This window comes from Anoplopoma fimbria, chromosome 13 (genome assembly GCF_027596085.1).
Source record: "Anoplopoma fimbria isolate UVic2021 breed Golden Eagle Sablefish chromosome 13, Afim_UVic_2022, whole genome shotgun sequence".
NCBI lineage: Eukaryota > Metazoa > Chordata > Actinopteri > Perciformes > Anoplopomatidae > Anoplopoma > Anoplopoma fimbria.
Window position 1 is genome coordinate 26,059,844 of NC_072461.1, and position 19,829 is coordinate 26,079,672.

A 19,829-nucleotide genomic window follows, 5' to 3' on the forward strand; every position below is an offset into this window, starting at 1 on the left:
TACAAAAAACAAGTGACTATATCAGAAATGAATGGGCAAGATGGAGGCGAAGATTGACATGTGATGTATGTAGCATGAGTTGAACCAATTAGAAACAAGTATATTTTAGAAGACATGGAAGAAATATGGTTTCTGAACATCTAAGATGAAACTACCTGATGTTTAGGGTACAAAATGACCAACAGCTAGTAGCCAAAATACTAGTTTGTTTTACTATTTAACATATTGTTAAATAGTAAAGGTCAAAATCCTGATTCCCGACAAGATACTCCAAAACAAACCAAAAAATAACTAAAGTAAATGGGATCTGTGGCTGCTTTTGGGCACAATAACAAAATGAAGGACCGTGTCTTTAAGTGGCCAGTTAATTTAGGACAAATATATATATATATTTTGTCCATCGATAAAGTCGTCATACCTACATTTAAAGGAGAATTACACACTTTTGGACCACTAGTGGGCAGAAAAAACAACTCATAACTTTAGATCCTTGACGAACCATTGGTTATCAAGTTGTTATGGTTGATTTGTTAGCAATCAATTACATCTAGCAGAAACAGGGCAACATGGGATTGTAGTTTTATTTGTGTCCAGATCATGAGTCCAATATTTACTCTACTCTTTAGTTCTGGTTTAGTCAGGTTTGGATGGTCTCCACCACCTCATGACCAGGATATATATTCATCTTTAGGTACTTTCTTCACTAGCAAGTCCTTTAATCCAGCCTCTCTTTTGAGGTATAAAGTATATAAATCATTGTTAATATGTGTAAAATCAAGTCTAGATCGTGTTATTGTCCTGGTGAATTATTGATTACCGTGATACAGGAAATATGGTTCTACATGAAAGGTCATGTGTAATTTGTGTTATAACACACATGCAGAAATTAATGTTCATCACCGGTGTTTTGTCTTTTCTGTCAGTGTTTCACTCTTGGCCAATCTACCGGAGGACAAGCTAAGCAAAATAGTGGACTGCCTCGAGGTGGTAAGTTATCCTGTCAAACTATCCATATTTTTCTGCTGGTGGGGCCAATTTAACTTCTCATTGCCTCAGAGTTGCACAACCCCCCTCTGGCAGCTCATGGGAGCCCCGACGTTGCAGATAGCTGCTGTCAAAATATCATTACCATTTGGCCATATACCATTACCGCGTGTCAGCGTATTCGTTCTACGTCCAGTCGGCAGAACTTCACAAATTACCTTGTTGATGAACAGAGTCGATATTATTCCTGTCATCGCCGGGCCGCTGTATATTGTTACCATAATTATTTGACCAAGGCCCCAGAAAGTGTTTATTCAAAATTGGGGGGGACGAGTGATTTCTTAAAGATGTGCGAGTGACAGGCTTTTTTTTTTTTAGTGTGAGAAAATACAAGTGTGTGCAAAAGTGAATGTGTGTGTATGTTATTGAAACACGCATGCTCGCTGCCGTTCTCCTCCGTGAGCGTTGTATTTCAACGGTGAAACAGAAAACGGAGCGGAGCTTGTCAGCGTCGGGTCAATAAAAGCCTTCCTCAGCGTCTTTTCTCCTTTGCAGTCGTTGGTCGTCTCACTACTTTCCATTACGGGAGAATTTCCTTGTTCAGTCATTTCTGATGGAGCTGATTCTGTTGCCCGTCAGGGGGCTGGGGCTGGGGGTGGGGGGAGGCCTGTAACTTAATAGTGGTGCAGATGTTCGTTGAGAATCCGCCAGATAATATTGAAGCTTCTTGTCAAACAGTGGGGGAATGGAATTTGGTTTGCCTGTATAGTATGTCCGTGTGTGTGTGTGTGTGTGTGGGGGGGGGGGTATCTTGGTTTAAGGATTCTCTTGACAGGTTTTTGGTCTGATCTGCTGATTGGAATTCAAACTGGGAGGCTTCGATGGCACAGAAGAAGCTCTGTTGCAAGTTAAAGATCTTTTTTTCATTCACTCATTCTCCTGTCATGAAAGGTCAGAAAGGAGTGTTGGAGCTCAACTAAGCTAACAAGCTAACTTAACTAAGCTTAAAATTCCTTTTTTTTTTCCATTTGAAGCAATCTTGGCTTGTGAGTTTGTTCCGTCTTTGTGGAGCCTACACAAATGTACACAAATGTACACAAATGCGAACCATGTTTAGACACTACATGGAGATGGAGCTATAGGATGGTAGCCTGTCATCAGCATGGTATACTACTGCTTTGGATAAAAGCGTCTGCTAAATGACTGTAATGTAATGTAATATTGTGAAAAACACGTCCACCAGAGGGGAAAACAGACGGCGCCACAATATGCAACCAAGGGCTATAACGCTAACAAAATGTCTGTAGCTAGCTAAAAACATCTTTATACCCTATGTCCACCACTTGTGCAGTTGATAACTAAAATAATGAGATAGCTCTTAGCGAGCTAATTTTAGCTATGTGTTAGCAAGCTACTGTAGTTAACTAAGGCCCTTGCAAACATTTCACTGCATAGCTTTCTGATTTATTCAAATTTCACTAACGCAGTTGCATACTGTCAACATGTTTTAGCTAAACTTAGACATATAAGGCAAAAACTCATATTTGGAAAAAATGCGGAAGTGTCTAAAAATGTGCATTCTCTCTACTGACCAGCAGGAGGCGGCTTCTCCGATTGCAAAAAGAAGTCAGATTGTATAGAAGTCTATGAGAAAATGACTTCTCTCTTGATTTATTCCCTCAGTAAACATTGTAAACATGAGTTTATGGTCTCAATCTCTAGTTTCAAGTCTTCTTCAATACAGCATGATGTTCATTTAGTAAATGATGCTCCATTTAGAGTCAAACAGACCATAAAGCAGGGTATGCTTTAGGCCGCACTCCTAGATGGAAGTCAAGGCTTCAAAATGGCAGTCCACGAACCAATGGGTGACGTCATGATGACTAGGTCCACTTCTTATGTATAGTCTATGCATATATTGTAACTGACATTTTAGAAACTAAAACTCTTTTTTTTACAAGGTTTCTTCTTCTCTATGAATTGGGGATGACAGAAAGAAACAACTGTCACTGTTTTTAAATCATTCATGCGTGCTCATGTCATGACTGATATTTCCAACAGCTCCTCGAAGGCACCAAGATGCTTTCAAGGTGCCCGCACAGGACAACCAGCCCACCTGGGGGCTGCAGAAGACTGCGGTGGTCCTTAAAATAGGTTTGGTCCTTTCTCTGGTTTTAGTGTTTCCGTCCCTGGGAGCAGAGAGAGAATATGTGCCGTGACTGGTCGATTGACAGTCGCCAAAAATAGGACTCCTGCAGCCAAACCCAAAGCACACACAGCTGAGCACAAGTGTGTTTCTCTAACACTCACACGAACAAACCAAGTCAAGTAGATGTATGTGATTGTTGAGGGTCAGGGTACTTGCAGCATTTTATGAAGAGACGTGCTTTTTAAAGATTTTCTAGTGAAAATGCCCTCTCTCTTTTCCTGGGAAGGTAAATGTTTGGGCTGGTAAAACAAACCCAGAGACCCAATTCAAATAGTGTCGCTCCCCTGCACAGTCGCTGTATCATCCAGACAGTCCTTATAAACAAAACCTTGGCATGTTGTCTCCGCTGTCACGGACGGGTGTTAAACTAGGCTCTCATGAAGCGTAAAAGGTGACGTAAACAAGCTGGGGACGCTCAAGGAAAATGGCCACTTGTGTCAAAGAGTTTTGACAGAAAAACACCGGGGAATGTTTACGCGTGGTTGCTTTGATTTGTTTGTTCACTTTTATCGCCCAAAGTCCTCTGTAGTCAAATGGATTACAGACCGCGGACGGTTGTCTCAGCTGTGGAAATCTGGCACCGGTCCCAGAGAACATTTCATTCCGGTCACCTTCATTCTTTGCACTTTCCCCCGTCTTCACCGGAAAAAAAGCTTTAAAAATGGAAGGCGATCCGGCAGCTCGCTGATTCAGCAGAATGGCTTGGGCGCTGTGGTCGGTGTGTTAGGTTTGGTTTGACGGACAGCATGAAGTATGGACTGAGAGAACACACTGTTCCTCCAGTGTTTGATTCAAGAATATTTCAAAGTGTCATTCAGTTTAACGATGCTCGTGAGACTGAACTAAACATTGAATCAACTCTCTCGGTCGAGTTTGATTTGCACCAACTGGAGTGAGTCGGAGTGTGGAAATGACTGAATGATGAAGTCTGAGGTTGTAAGCTTATTACATGGACACAAGATCTGCTTGCGTTTTATTGGCTGACATGTGTTGGTTATAATCAAAGCAACCCTTGAGCCTCACCAGGGACATTTTTGGCTTTTTCATTTTTAATTTTATGATACTTTTGTCTGTGACAAACCTGACAAAATACTAAAATCTGCCTCTGTGGTAGATCCTGCTACAGTAAGTGTCTCAAGATCACATTTTGCCTTGATGGCACACACAGACTGACTCACAAGGAGAAAATAATCCCTACAACACGCTGTCACGTCTGGTAAATGTCAAGTGCTGCTCTTTATATTGAGGGCAGATAACCAGTGACATTCTGTCTTAACCTTCACAAGGCTACCTGATAGCAAAATGGTCTGAATTCTTTTTCCGACACTACATTTTGCCTAACAGCAAGTAGGAACACTACTGCACAGAAAAAAATATTCTGATTACAAAACTGTCAAATTTAAAACTTGTTATTGAAGTAAACAACTGACTGATATATTTATATTTTGATTATATTTTGCAATTTCGTGTTGGCTTTGGCTCTTCTGTAGAGCTCCTCATGTTTTTGTATTATAAATTACATTACTAGCACTGAATCAATTAGTTCATTTATCAAGTAGATAAATATATTCAATGCTGAATACACAACAAAGAAATGTGATAAAGCAGGAAATAGTCTTGGCCAGGACAGTTAATTAAATATTAACATAGGCCATAATGTCAAACACAAATGTATCCTATAGCAACAATCATTAAAGACCCTCATGACAGACATTAAAAACATCCTAATCAACATATGGTATTGACCTGTAAACCATGTTTCATTAATCCCACGAGCTCCCAAAAAGCAGCAGGCTGAGAAGCTCTGAATGACGGAGCATCATTGACGGCTGATCTCCAGCTCTCCTCCCGCAGGGGATCGGCTACCAGGAATCAGACCAGCCAGTTCAATGGTTAAATCAATATAATGCTTCAACTCTGACTGTTGTCCTCCACCCCCCAACTGACTCACCCCCTCTCTCTCTCCCATTAGGAATACTATGACAAGGGAGAGTACGTCATCCGGGAGGGAGAGGAGGGCAGCACCTTCTACATCATCGCACAGGGGAAGGTAATGTTTGTTTGTAACAGAGAGTGTGAACAAACAGGAGAAACACACACATACGCTCATCATGCAGCTTATCATTTACGCCAGGACGCTCAAACTGGAACTCTTACCGTTGACTAAATTCAAATTTAATCCTAAACGCGAGACAATACAAATGTCCTTACTCCTAAGAGTGAAACTTGATCTGTCTCTAAAAAAGACACACAAAATAATCATGTTTGCACATCATTTTTTTGGGCCAAAAACTGTTTGTTATCTCAGTGGCTCTGCAGACTCTCTTTTCCAAGTAGCAGCTTTTAAATCACCTGTTAAATAGCTGCGATGTATTAAATATATTACTGCCTTTGTAGACGTTTGCATTCAGCCGTGTACGACTTGGCTGTAAGGCTGTACCATGGATGTGTAATAAGAACTGGATACGGTGGCACTAGAATTAAAAGTTAAGGGATCACCGGAGTGATCATGATTCATCCTGAAGGTTATATGAATGTCAATTTAATGCAAACATCCAATAGCTGTTGAGATATTTCAGTCTGACCGACATTTTCATCCCTAAAGCCTCGTATGGCTAAAAAACTATAATTGTACAATTAAAAAAAAGAAAGAAAAAAAACTTTAGGAAGTCAAATATCTAATACTTCTTTGCCGTTATTCCCACTTGTTCTAATAACATGTTACAGCTGGGCTGCACTGCAGAGATTTTCTGGGACGTTTTCAGACTCTGAAACAATGAGACTCATTAGGGCCGGAGACACACAAGCCTTAATCCTGTCCTTACAACAATACAATAAATCCTGCGGTGTCTCGGGTTAGACAATGCTGTATGACGTCTCTATTGCACTGATAAGGATGCTGCAGCAAAGGCTTTTCTTCATCAGTCAGCGTGAGTGTTGGATGGCTAAGTAAATGCCATTAGTCTCCCATAATCTTGCAGGACACTGGAGCCCTTTCTGCTCCTTCACTTTGGCTTCATTGAGTCTAAACAAAACTGCATATGATGATGAATATAGCTGCAAAAACAAATCTGCAATTCAGTGGTTTAAAATCCTGGTGGCAACTTTGAACTATAATTTCAGAGGTCTTTTTAAGAAATATGTATCAGACTAAAATGGACATTGCTGTATTACTGACCTCATGTCTAAAATCCACGCTTAAAAGTTTAATTAACTAATAGACATAAAGGCCAAAAGACAAAATAAGTGTATTTTCCTTCAAAAATAGACCAGCTTTTGGCAAATATTCCAACAAAACAATATGTTGGTCAGACTGTATGTGAGTCAGGGAGGTGCAGGACTATGACTCACCCACCCGTCTGTCTGATAAGTCTGCAACCTGACACCGGGGGAGCGATGGGAGATGGAGAGGGGGAGACGTCCACAGGGGACTCTCAAAATGCCATTATGAGCCGACGGGAGACAGCAGCTCCTCAGCGCTAAGCTAACCAAACCAGAGAGGAACACATGTTGTTTGGGAGAAAAGGGGGCTAATACAGGAAATGGCTCTACTACCCCCTTCATACCCCCTGACCAGGGAGGGAATAAACTCTGAGAGCGCCTGCCATCAGGAAAAACAGGGGAAGTGAAGGTCACCGAGGTCAAACGGGACACTTAGCTAAAACACATCCCGGCCGTTACGGCAGGATGGTGCCACGAGTGGGATGTTTGACCTCGACCGGGGTGGGCCCCTGTTTTTTTAAAAGCCTCACAAATTAAGGAGAAGTTTTGAAACGCCCTCTTTTGTTGAAAACCTCTGCAGAAAAACCCAGCAGAACAAACAGAAGGCCGCTGATTTAAACCCTCTTACAATAAATGTGTCTATTTTGACAGCATGAACAGAAAATATAGTAGATCCACGCCACTCCATCACTCATAGACATCGTGTTCCAATTACTATAATTGAATATGTCAATTATTCTAATTTCTTAGGATTCTTTTTACAATGCATGCAAAAATATTTGGGGAATAATTGAAAGCACCTGTAAAAGCTCTACAGTGTGAAGCAGTGAAATGTGCTTTAGAGATCCGGGTGGCTGTGTTGTGCAGGTGAAGGTGACCCAGACCACCGAGGCCCACAAGCTGCCACAGACCATCAACACACTGCAGAAGGGAGACTACTTTGGAGAGAAAGCGCTTATAAGGTAAAAACAAACACCACGGATGATCATTTTAATCTGATTCTGCCTCCTGATTTTTTGGTGGAAACACTGTTTTTAATAGCCGAGCAATGTCTATTTATACTGCTCGTAAAAATAACAAATTTACCTTATTTAACCTTATATCCTCAGGCACTTTATTCAGATAAGGAGAAAAAAAAACACAAAAACAGTTGTACCTGCTTTCCACATTTGACATAATGAGATGTAGAAACAGGGCCTCTGGTGAATCCGCAGCCTTTCAAAAATATGCAAAATAAGGCATTGTGCTCTAACTGTAGAAAGGGGAACATGTCATAAAAAACCCTTTTTCAGTGCTTGTGCACAGACATTTGGGTATCTGGAATGCCAACCTACCAGGCAGCAACCTCCGGTTAAGAAAAGGGAAGCCAATGCGGAGTGTCTTAAACCAGAATACTTTCTAATGACCAGCAGGGGGCGACTCCTCTGGTTGTATAGAAGTCTATGAGAAAATGACTCTACTTCTCTCTTGATTTATTCCCTCAGTAAACATTGTAAACATGAGTTTATGGTCTCAATCTCTAGTTTCAAGTCTTCTTCAATACAGCATGATGTTCATTTAGTAAATGATGCTCCATTTAGAGTCAAACAGACCATGAAGCAGGGATGCTTTGGTAGCAAAAAGCCAAAATGGCGACGACCGTAATACCAGATGGCGATGGCTAAAAAACCCTAACTTGAGGCTTCAAAACGGAAGTCAACAAACCAATGGGTGTCGTCACGGAATCTAGGTCAACTACTCATATACAGTCTATGCTACCAACCCGCAAACTGTAAAATAAATCAACCCAGTCAGTTTTTATGGGCTGGAAACATCAGATTTGGCTCCCCTTCCTATGAGACAAGCAGGTTTATTAGAATATATCACCATCTGAGTATCTCCATCCACGGCTTAAGAACCACCTTTGCAAAGGTGCACCATATCTTTCCCACAAGCCAATCAGAGCAGACTGAGCTTTATTAGCAGGTGTCTTAAAGAGACAGGCGCTAAAAATGGAGCATTTCAGCCAGAGGTTGAATACAGGTATATTCAGACAGACAGTTTGAGAAAACATAAAGTGTTTTTTGTACATTAAAGCATGTAAACATGTTGTAGTATAAACCCCAAATACAAGTATGAACCTGATAAAGAGCATGATGTGTCCCCTTTAACATTAGTGTAATCTCATTACATTTAAATGTGCTGTAGTTGTCAGCCTAACCAGTCCATAATCATTACTGTTAAATTTCTATTAAATGTAAATTTATGAATGTTTTTGGATACATACTGTTTCAGATTTCCGGCTCCCTCTGCACTTTCTGGATCTACTTTGAATACAAAATGCTCGCTCAATCCTCAAATCCTCACAAAAACAGTGAGGAATGTGCTTGTGTCTCTTTCAGTGATGATGTCAGGTCAGCTAATATCATCGCAGATGAGAACGGGGTGGAGTGCCTCGTCATCGACAGAGAGTGAGTATTCTGACATTTGAAGTGTAGTTTTTCTGGACACCCACAATATATTGTTCTTTCTGTAACAAAAGGTTTCAGAAGCCCTCAGAGGCAAGTTGAGAAAAAACAACATTCTGGTTATCCATTTAAATGTCTGATCTAAATATTTTTTCTCTCCTGTGTTTATGACTTAAGAGCAGGTGAAAATAAGGTTTTTCCAGGGTGATCTTTCTAAGTTCCTTAGTTGTTGTTTTTTCATGTGAGAAACATGTAAAAAAAAAACATTTTGTATAGATAAAGTATAAAAAGTATAATAAATATAAAAAAAATCATAATTTTCCAACTTTTTTCAACGTGTTCCTCAGTCATTAACAACAATTTAAAAAACAATTTCAATCAGACTTAGTGTGATGAAAAAAACCACACAGGATGAGTTTTGAAACAAACACAGGACTTTCAACCAGGAGACCAGTGTTCATGTTCCAAAGGGTTGTTACGTTTTTTTTTTAAATTACATGTTTTCCGCACTTATGTTACTTGGTTACTTTAAGCCCAATCCATGAGTTTTTTTTAAACTAAGTGGTTTTGTTGCCTTAACCTAAACAAGTGGGGGGTTTTCACAACTTTCACCACGTTTACTGCTACTGTAGTGGTGCGTCATAGTTTGACCCACTGGGCCTCCCAGAGTGTTAGAAAGTGATGCCAAGGGGTCCTGACAAAGCGTCAGTATGTGACGAGTTCGAATGAATTTTTAATTTTTTCTCACTTGCTTCTCAGAGCTTCCGTAGAAGGTTGTTGTGGCAACCTTCTATGTTTTTTTCTTTCCTCACCTTGCCCCATGTTGTAACTGTGTTAATTTGAGACAAGAAATCGGACAAAAAGTAATTATTACATACATTTTGTATCCTGAATGATCTTTATGAAGCAAACACTGACCTTTCTTCCATAATAAGTTCTGACGAATGGGTTAACGCCATCTGAAAAAAGCCAGTTGTGAAATGTTCTCCTATTACCCTGCAGTCTAATGTGATTAACTACAACATCATCACATCTTGCTTTGGAAACATAAAATGGAATGTTTTGGTATCTATCATCTCTGTCTTTGTGAAAAACATTGGACACCTCAGTTAAATCAAATTTAAGTTGCCGTGGTTGCACTGTTGACGTGTGTTGTTATTTCCCAAGGACATTTGATCAGACAGTTGGCACCTTCAATGAGCTGCAGAAGTACCTCCAAGGCTACGTGGCAACACTCGATCGTGACGACAAGAAGAGACATGCCAGGTAGGTGCAGCACCGTGGTCTCCGGCTAGAATAGTGAATTAAAAGATGCATAAAACAACTAAATGGGAACCTACAAAATAAACTTTTAAACAACAGTGAAATTATAACATACTCATATTTAGAGATCCATATTATATTTGGTTTCTCCTCCGTCATCCAGCAGGAGGTCGGTGTCCCGTCACCAGAGTCAGCCGCTGTCGCCAGACATCATCCAGCTGAAGGACATGGTGGCGGTGTTTCCTCCATCCAGGCCCTTCGACCACCTGGAGGTCATCGCTACTCTCGGGGTCGGCGGCTTTGGACGAGTAGAACTGGTGGGTCTTGAATCTACGAGTTGTTATTAAGTATTAACTTAAAACAATAAATTCAAAATATATATATTGGTAACCAATTAAATCAATGAAAACATACTTTTTTGTAAAATTCAGATTTTTTTGCAGTAAATAATATGAAAAGTGAAAGAAAAAAAAGGTGGATGAATCATAAATATTTTTCAGCAACCAGGTGCCAGATCGTTAGCACGCATCCCAGAGGAGGTTACAAAAATGTCGGACAAAGCGTAGTTTAGCTAGTTATTTTAAGCCTAACCATGATCTTTTTCCTAAACCAAACTTAGTTGTTGTGTTGCCTAAACTGCTTTTGGTGACTTCCTCTGGTTTGTATATGAAGTCTATGAGTACAAAATGACTAAAAGCCAGATAATGCAACTATTCTCTCCTTCAAATGTCAAGTTGATTTATTCCCTCAGTAAACATTGTAAACATGAGTTTATGGTCTCAATCTCTAGTTTCAAGTCTTCTTCAATACAGCATGATGTTCATTTAGTAAATGATGCTCCATTTAGAGTCAAACAGACCATAAAGCAGAGTATGCTTTAGGGGCGGGGCTACTGTGACAAATCCTGCTTTTTGTACCTTTAACGTTGACAAACCTATCTTTTAATGTTATTTATTTCTACTGTGCATTTCCTGCTGTGACAAGAAAAATAAAAGGTCTATCTTGTGACATCCCACCCCCGCTATGTCCGTCTGCAGGTGAAGGTGCAGGACGAGGACGTCACCTTCGCCCTGAAGGTCATCAAGAAGAAGCACGTCGTGGACAACAGGCAGGAGGAGCACATCCACTCGGAGAGGAAGATCCTCGCCGAGGCTCGCTCGCCGTTCGTTGTCAAGTCAGTCCTCCAAAACCCATTTCCATTTTTTTTATCCTACATGATGAAGCTCTGCTCCATTAGTCTGGGAAAACAGTGTGCCGCTTATTAGTTTTTGATGAGATCACAGTCGAGGCCTCTAGCAGATTACATCTTCTCAACGGGGTAGAACGGCGGGAGATATCAAGACGTCCGCTAAGAAAATGTAGTTATTTGCTATGAGATATTGCAGTAGTAGCTTTTCTTTGCCTTTTGTGAGATTACGGTGATCCAATTTCACCGTACACAGCCAAACAGACCCAGATATTAAAGCCATTCTTCACCTTCTGAAAGGCTCCTCCTGTCCTGACCTCCTCTTCACACACTCCATGTATTTATTTGACCCATTATCTCTTATGTCAGATTTAAGACTATGAAGGATAACATCCACTATGCTGGTTGTGAATCTGTAGATGCTCTGGGGTTGCTATCGGCAATTTACCCTGAAAACATCCCCCAAAAGGCTCAATTAAAATAACATTAGTACACAAATTAAGCAATAATTTAAGCAGTAATGTCTTTAAATAAGATTGCATAATAACCAGTGGGGCCGCATTGATTAATGTAAGCATCCCGTTAACTGTTTATTGTCTGTTTTGAATAATTAGTTATCTCCCTGCTGTTTTATTATATGTAGTTATCAGTTAACTGTTTAATGTAAAGACATCAAACCAGAATTATGCTTTTTTTTTTTAGCAAATAAAAGCTAATGTGAGCTATTTAGGCAAGGGATTATTTAATGTAACTGCTCTCTGATAATATTACAATGATAATTACATTACAAAGAGATTAGAGACAAATCATGCACCCTAGATATTTTACAACCAGGAAAACAGTATTACGTTATTATTATAATAACAGGACACATGTTGATCCTAACTGATAGAACAGCATGGCCATTCTTCTGTTTGCATTAAACCTTTATCTCTGAAGCTTAACTTTGTCTGTGCTTCTTTTACTCCAGACTGTATCGCACATTTAAGGATAACAAGTATGTGTACATGCTGCTGGAGGCCTGTCTGGGTGGAGAGATCTGGAGTCTGCTCAGAGACAGGTAGGAGAGGCCGAACGCTGACTTTTGCAAAACTTGCCACAGCAATGTCATTTGATTTCTGGCCCGCTGCATAAAGTAATTGTATTACTGTTAGGTTACCATCTAATGAGGGACTTCTCGTGGAATCGCAGTCATAAATCACAGAATAAGGGGCTGCCTGTAACTGTGTTTAGCTGCATTTGAGTAATGAGACCACTTCTCCTGCTTCTCTTCAACAGCGTAGGGGTCTGACCCTCTTGTTGTCAGCACAATGTTTAAATTTGTCTTTCTCGTCTTTAAGGGGGAGTTTTGATGAGCCGACTGCTAAATTCTGCGTTGGTTGCGTCACAGAGGCTTTCGATTACCTCCATCGCAAAGGCGTCCTCTACAGAGACCTGAAGCCAGAGAATCTCATGCTGGATACTGAGGGATACATCAAACTGGTGAGCGACTGAACATACTGGTAGTTTGATGTACTATGATGACTAGTATTAAGGAAGTCTGCAGCTTCAGTTTCACAAAGCTCAAAAGTTCCCTTTCTAGCAATTAAATTTTTTCGGGCTGTGGATTGTCCATCGTGAAAACCTAATTGGAATTTATTTGGATTTGGCACAAACATCCACCTGGTCTTAAAGGTGACAGATTAGATTTTGGTGGTCAAAGGTGAAGGTCATCGTAAACTGACGTCCATCCCATTCTCGTAATATTTCGTTAACGCCTTGAAATTTGGCATAAATGTCCGCCTGGACTCAGAGATGAAAATATTACATTTTGGTGAAAAAAGGTTAAGGTCACTGTGACCTCTCGTCCATCCAATTCTTGCGATATCTCTTAAACGGGAATATGTATTTTACAGCTTCTCTTTGTAGACTGACTGTAGTACTTATTGTACTAAAATGACGGAGCTAAAACAATGTACTCATCAGCTGTTTCTAAAGAAAGTCAAATAGCATCGCAACGCTACTCAGTTAAAGGCCTCAAAGGTTCCTTTAAGTTAATGGTCATTTTTAAATGTATTAAGGTATTTTTCGGGAAAAGACCTAAAAGTTCCCCAATGGTCTTAACTGATCAACCCTGCCTCCCCAGGTTGACTTTGGTTTTGCCAAGAAGATCAGATGTGGCCAAAAGACGTGGACCTTTTGCGGGACACCGGAGTACGTGGCCCCTGAGATCATCCTCAACAAAGGACACAACTTCAGTGTGGACTTCTGGTCTCTGGGCATCCTGGTGTTTGAGCTCCTAACCGGCAGGTCAGTCATCTGTTCTTTGTCGGACTAATGCACCGTATTATATATAATCATCCTTCCTCTGGTTATCGCTTCAATCTCCTTCCTGATTTGCAGTAATTGTTTTGTCTGATGACTTGTCTGATGACAGAGTGCTGCTGAAAGGCTTCTCTCCAACAGACCAACAGCTAGATCGAAGAAATTCAATCTTTTTGTTTTCTCCACTCCGCAGTCCTCCGTTCTCAGGAAGTGACCAGATGATGACGTACACTTTTATCCTAAAAGGAATCGAGAAAATGGACTTCCCAAAGAAGGTCACCAAGAGACCTGAGGATCTGATACGCAAGCTGTGCAGGTACAAAATATACTAGCGTTACTTTAAAAATGTATTCCGATATAATTACTAATTACCAATTATTCCAATTATCAAAATATTAAAGTTACGTAACTTGATGACTTACCAGGTGACAATTTCCGGTTGTTCTCAGAAATTTTCTTAAAACCTGCATTCTCTCTACTGACCAGCAGGGGGCACCTAGCTAGGTTAGCTAACTTTAACGTAACGTTAACTTTCGCTAACTGGGTCTAGCTAACATTAGCGTTTGGTTTTACCACTCTTTGTTTTTGTTGTTATTAAATTTGCATTTTCCCAGCTGGAAGGCAGAGCTTGCACTGTACTGTGAATTTGTTCCTCTTTTCTGCTTTCTATGTAAATATAATATATATTAAATAATATATTAAATAATGGCAACATTTCAACCCGGTGAAAGCCCTTCATTTTACTTACATTAGAGGCCATTTTGTGAGAATCATATCATGAAGTGTTGTAATGGGTGAGCATATGCATGGTAGTATATCCTTCTTATTTTTAAAATGCATTTTAAAATTGTAAGCTTACAAATAATCCTCTTGTTTACTAAATATTTTGGTAATCTGATCACGTCTAAAATCATAGGGTTCCCTTTTTTGTGTGTGTCCCAATTATGAAACACAGTTCCATGATGACCCTGATCAACCTAAGAGTGTTAAGTTCAATTAAAAGCCAGATAATGCAACTATAAGAAGAAAATGCAGTTCCTTCAAATGTCAAGTGCCTGACAAAATTGCAATCAATAAATATAAATGACCAGTATTTGAACACAGCAAGCACCACTAGAGAAAAAGAAACTCCAACTTTCTTTGGGTCAAAACAGTAATTTCCCACAATGTTCCACTTTACAGACGAAATCCCTCAGAGCGACTGGGCAACCTCAAAAACGGAATAACGGATATCAAGAAGCACAGGTAAGAAGGGCCTGACTCATTTCGGTGCTGATGTCCGTGTCGTCGGGAAGATTAGCCGAGCTATTAGCACTGATTGAACATTATGAATGTGGGCCAGCGGTTTATGACCTCAGCAATTAGATAATCTCTGAACACACTGTACAAGATCAGTGGGATGCAAAACATATTCAAAAGGAACATTACATTATTGGACTTAATACAGTCTGTCTTTACATAACTTGTTTTTGGGAGAATGTGAAGGCTAAGAGAGATATATAGGAGGATATACAGTAGGGTCATAAATGACAGCTTGCAGCAGTGAAAGCGTTGTTATTTTTGTATGACGCTTTGATTCCAAACATTTTTCTCTTGCGTGTTTGTGCTAAAAGAGTCAGATTTATTTACGAACATGTTTTTATTTACTCCTTAATGTGTCCGAAGGTGGTTTAACGGCTTCAACTGGGAGGGACTGAAGGCGATGACCTTACCATCTCCTCTGAAAAGAGAAGTAAGTATAGATATCTATCCAGACTTGTTAAACTAGGACTCTTTTGCTTTCTTCTAATAAGAAGCAAATATAATGACAGAAAAGTACAGATAGAGATGTAACGTTCTTTTAATAGCTAAAATGTCAATGTGATTTTAATCCATTAAAATACGATGATTACATCATTGTATTAGCTTTTAGTGTGTCTTGGGGCTGTCAATGCACCATTTCTCTGCAATAAATAAGCTCTGTTGCAAACAAAAGCTTATGATACTTGCATGTTTTGTTCATTGAGAAAATCTTCACAAATGAACACTACCTTTATGATTGTTGAAGTGTGAATGCATTTGGCAGATGTAAAAAAGCTAAGGTTTTAAAGGAACACCACAGCCACATAAGCGTGAGTATAACCAACGAGGCTGTAGTCTTCGGCGTAATGGCATTTAGTAGTGTCCTTTAGCAACATGTCAGTGACCCCTTTTTTTCAAGAAAAAGAGAAGGGAATTTACTGATTTTGAAGAATATTTTAACCAAAAACCCATTCAAAGAAATCCACTGACTTTGAGACGAGGGAACTGAAAGTGCAAAAAATTCGGACTCATTGTTTGGTGACAACACGTGAACAAAAACATTTACATTACTGCTACATGTCAACAAGGGCAACTGATGTAGTAGTGAACTTCTGATTGGTCGTTTTTTGCTTCTCAAGGCCTCTCAAGAGGGTATCAGTTGAACATAAATTACTTTGTGACAGCGCGAATGAGCAAGAATTGACCTTAAACACTGACATCTTGAATAAATGTTCTCCAACAATGGTCTTCCAAAACTGTTAGCAATTTATCTCAAGATATCAGTCGCTCACCCATTCCTCGTTTTTTGTCTTCTCTTCCAGATTACAGGACCGACAGATCACAGCTATTTCGACACCTACCCTCCAGATGAGGACAGTCCTCCTGATGAGCTCTCTGGTTGGGACATGGACTTCTGAGACCTTCTGCTCCATCTTTCCATTATTGTCCTTCCTCTGCACACCCTAACAACCAAAACTTAATGGGAAAAGTGGGTGTTCTGGTGACCTTAAATCACCTCAGGCAGCCATGTTGGAGGTCCTCAGGTTCTGGGAAACAGTAGCTGCAATTAGCTGGTTACTTTATGAGCCTCAACACAATAGAACAAATGACAAACAGCCTGTTATGTTACCATCACTATCCTTTTATGTAATATATATGACAGGTCTCTAACCAATCAGGTACAATGTAGTGCTTATAGTGGTACAGTAGTAGTAGTAGTAGTAGTAGCGTGTTAGCATTAAAGCTAGAATCCGTAATACTAGAAAGCCACTGAGGTTCTCCACAATCTGCTGCTGAGAAAAGTTGCAAAAAAGTTGCAAAAGTTGCAATGGATCAACACACAGCTGACAGTGCTTGGTTTGTGGGAAGCCAGTGAGGGATCAAGGCCTTGTATGCTGAGGGAACTTGTGCAAAGTAGGCATGAATAAAAAATGTTAGCGTCTGAATGACACGCTAAAGTGAACGCAAAAGTTAAGTGATCATTTCTGACAACTTTATGTAACGTGACGTTGTGTTGCTATCTCGTAACTTAAACTGCGACTGTTTCATGACGCAAAAGGGCTTCATCATAGTGCGTTGGAGGTTTCTCCCTGAGAAGCAAAATATGAGTTAGGTAACAAAATAACTTTCAAAGACAAACTTTAGACTCAATGCGGTTTTGTCCACAGTTCCAGTTATTTTTGCTTTAAAGCTCATGCCTGGGGTTTCCAAAATGGCGGACTGGAGCTAGCACTCAAAAGTGCACAAAAGAAAACAGTGAAAACAAGTCAAAAAGCCAATGTTTCCACCACATACCTTACCAACGACGGAGGGAAGCAACTTCCAAACTGCAACATTAGGTGCTTTGTTTTCTTAGCTGTAGTTTAGTAGAGTTATTGATTACACCTTTACTTTTGCTAAGCTAGCCTGCAGGCTAAGTCACACAGGTTTTCATCTCATAACAGTTTGGAGGGACTAAGTCTTGAAACAGATCCGTGTTATCCGTGTCACAGTATTATGTTTTTTCACGTTCCTTAATCGATCATCGCCCATATGATAACCTTTTACAGATACCTCTAAAATATTGTTTTCAGGGCCCTCGTGATGGCTCCAGATGTGGTTGGTAGTGGGGGGGGATTTGTGATGCAGCTGCAAAGACTCTATTTTTTCACAGCCGAGGGAATTGGGGATTACATGTACAGCGTGTTTACGTCCGCTGGGGAATGGAGGTGTGTGTGTGGAGGAGATATGTGTGAGGAGATGACATTGCAAATAAGGAAAGCAACTTGAGAACGAACAGATTTCAGAGAAGAGATTCGACTTTGGCGCTAATATCCCACACATGAAACATTCGAGCTGCGAAGCATCAACAGTGTTATCCTAACAACCCAAACTAGACACCCGAAAAAACATGAGCACCTTCCCCACTTAGTGTAAGTTATAGAGTGTGAGCATCCTGCGGCAGGGTGCCTGACCTGAAGAAATATTTACCTTTTGCGAAGCTGAGTCAAGGATAATTCCCAGCTTCACAAGCAGAAGGGAAGTGATGTGAGGAGAAGCAGCAAAAGAGGCCAAACTCAGCAGAAAATCTTCAGGGTTTACCACGAGGGGATTTTTAGGAGCTAATATATATGTATTGTACATTTTTAAACATTTGGGGTTTACAGTGAATTGACTGTGTCTATGTATATACTGTTTACTGTAAAGCACAAGCATACAAAATACATAATTTATACAATCTAAGCTACTTGTTCCTTTATGTAAACCTTAGAAACTGGGTGGGTGTATTTTGTAAATCTCACATATATATATATATATATATATATATATATATATATATATATATATATATGTGTATACATTGAGCGGTGAATGTGTGTACAGTACAGTGTGTGATAATGTCTGTGTGTGGAAGCATCTGAAATTCTTGGAGAAGCTGTGGCCTTAAGATAATGACTACTGAATTCAGGATACAGCTGTGTTTGTTAATGTTTCCAGATGGAGTTTCTGCTTTTTTTTATTTTGTAATTGAATCAAATAGTTTAGAGTTTATTTTCATGCAACAATATATTATTATTATTTATTTTATTCCCTTGTGGACATTTTGACTTGGCAAACAAAAGGGTTTGTAATGACATTAATAATAGCTGCATTTCAGTACCAGGCCTGATAATCAAACTTAATGGCTACTTCATTCAATTTCATATACTGCCTATATACATAGGCTGCCTTCATGTTGTTTGGAAGAAAGTTATATGTTGTCTTGTTGTAGCCAAACGGTAGTGAGTGATGGAAAAGCTTTCACAGAAAGTAGAGAAAATATGCGAATTAGACCTTAAGACGTTACTTAAAACAACCTGTATAGCTGTGACAATGTCATCCATGCTTGACATTTTTTGGTTTACATTTTTGCTGCTATGTTTTTCATAAATGCAGCTAGCTACGTCCCTGTTATTGAGCATGCTGGCTTACAGGGCCCATAAATAAAAACATCCAATCGTTAATGTCATTATCACACCTGCTTTACTGCAATGACAAGTCAAAATGTCTGCCACCAGAACGGCCTGCTGCTTAATGTGTGTGGATTCATGGCTGAACTGTACCTCAAAATAAAGTTTTGACAAAAACAGAATTGTAGCCAAACTTTTTTAAAGTCTCAATAAATATATATATATTTCATGTTCACTGAACATTGTCAGCGCTGCATAATTGTATGCACAAATTTACAACACATACAGTTATATCCACAACTTACTATGTCAAGTCCAGTTCTGCAAAATATTTATTGTACGTTTGTATAAAATATAAATGCTGACTTTTTGGGTAGTAAGTGAGAGTTGTAGATCAGCAAATTTTGCAATTGTATTTTTACCGTTTTTTAATCAATGTTATTTAAAATGTTTTTGGATTAGATGCCTGAAACAAGGTCCGTGGTTAATACAAACATTTTGTTCTCTTACATCCATCAGTAAATACCCCCAACGTCTTAAAAAAGGCAGTTTCTACCAAGTGGCTAATCATCACAAGAACACTAGTCCGCCTTTAGCTCCGTGGTGGTGACGTGAAGTCGTGAGAGCGTTGTGTCGTTCCTTTACAGCCTAATGTTAGCTTTTTTCAATTTCTGATTGATTGCAATTCACGCTCCAAAAAAATCATAAAAGTAGTGTTAATTTGTAAAGATTTTCTTATGGACCATAAAGTGTAAGTATCATCAACGTTTGTTTGCAACAGAGCTTATTTTCTACAATAATTCAAAATCAAAGTTGTTTTGTCGAGAGAACCAGCGCCATGCAAAAATGCATCATGCCTGCAGGACCCAATTGAGTTTCAGATATAAGAGAAAGGAAATCCATTTTGAGTATATTTGCTTTGTTTGGTTGTTGTTTTTTACCAGTACCCTTCAAAACCTTCAGGCTTTGAACCCCCCCCCCAAAAAAAAAAAAAAACCTTGATA

At 39.6% G+C, this 19,829-nt stretch overlaps 1 protein-coding gene across 1 annotated transcript in view; it reads left to right on the forward strand.

Annotated features, from left to right (window-relative positions):
- The window catches only part of prkg2 (protein kinase cGMP-dependent 2), a 29,478-nt gene extending 11,307 nt beyond the window's left edge, over positions 1-18,171 (forward strand). The window contains exons 5-18 of the mRNA XM_054610170.1: positions 924-987; positions 5,166-5,243; positions 7,283-7,377; positions 8,797-8,865; positions 10,030-10,128; positions 10,292-10,442; positions 11,163-11,299; positions 12,282-12,371; positions 12,652-12,793; positions 13,437-13,600; positions 13,809-13,931; positions 14,798-14,860; positions 15,281-15,347; positions 16,219-18,171. Of these exons, the coding sequence (XP_054466145.1) occupies positions 924-987; positions 5,166-5,243; positions 7,283-7,377; positions 8,797-8,865; positions 10,030-10,128; positions 10,292-10,442; positions 11,163-11,299; positions 12,282-12,371; positions 12,652-12,793; positions 13,437-13,600; positions 13,809-13,931; positions 14,798-14,860; positions 15,281-15,347; positions 16,219-16,314 (1,438 nt within the window). The 3' untranslated portion in view covers positions 16,315-18,171. The remainder of the gene's footprint in view (positions 1-923; positions 988-5,165; positions 5,244-7,282; positions 7,378-8,796; positions 8,866-10,029; positions 10,129-10,291; positions 10,443-11,162; positions 11,300-12,281; positions 12,372-12,651; positions 12,794-13,436; positions 13,601-13,808; positions 13,932-14,797; positions 14,861-15,280; positions 15,348-16,218) is intronic.
- The last annotated feature ends 1,658 nt before the right edge of the window (positions 18,172-19,829 follow it).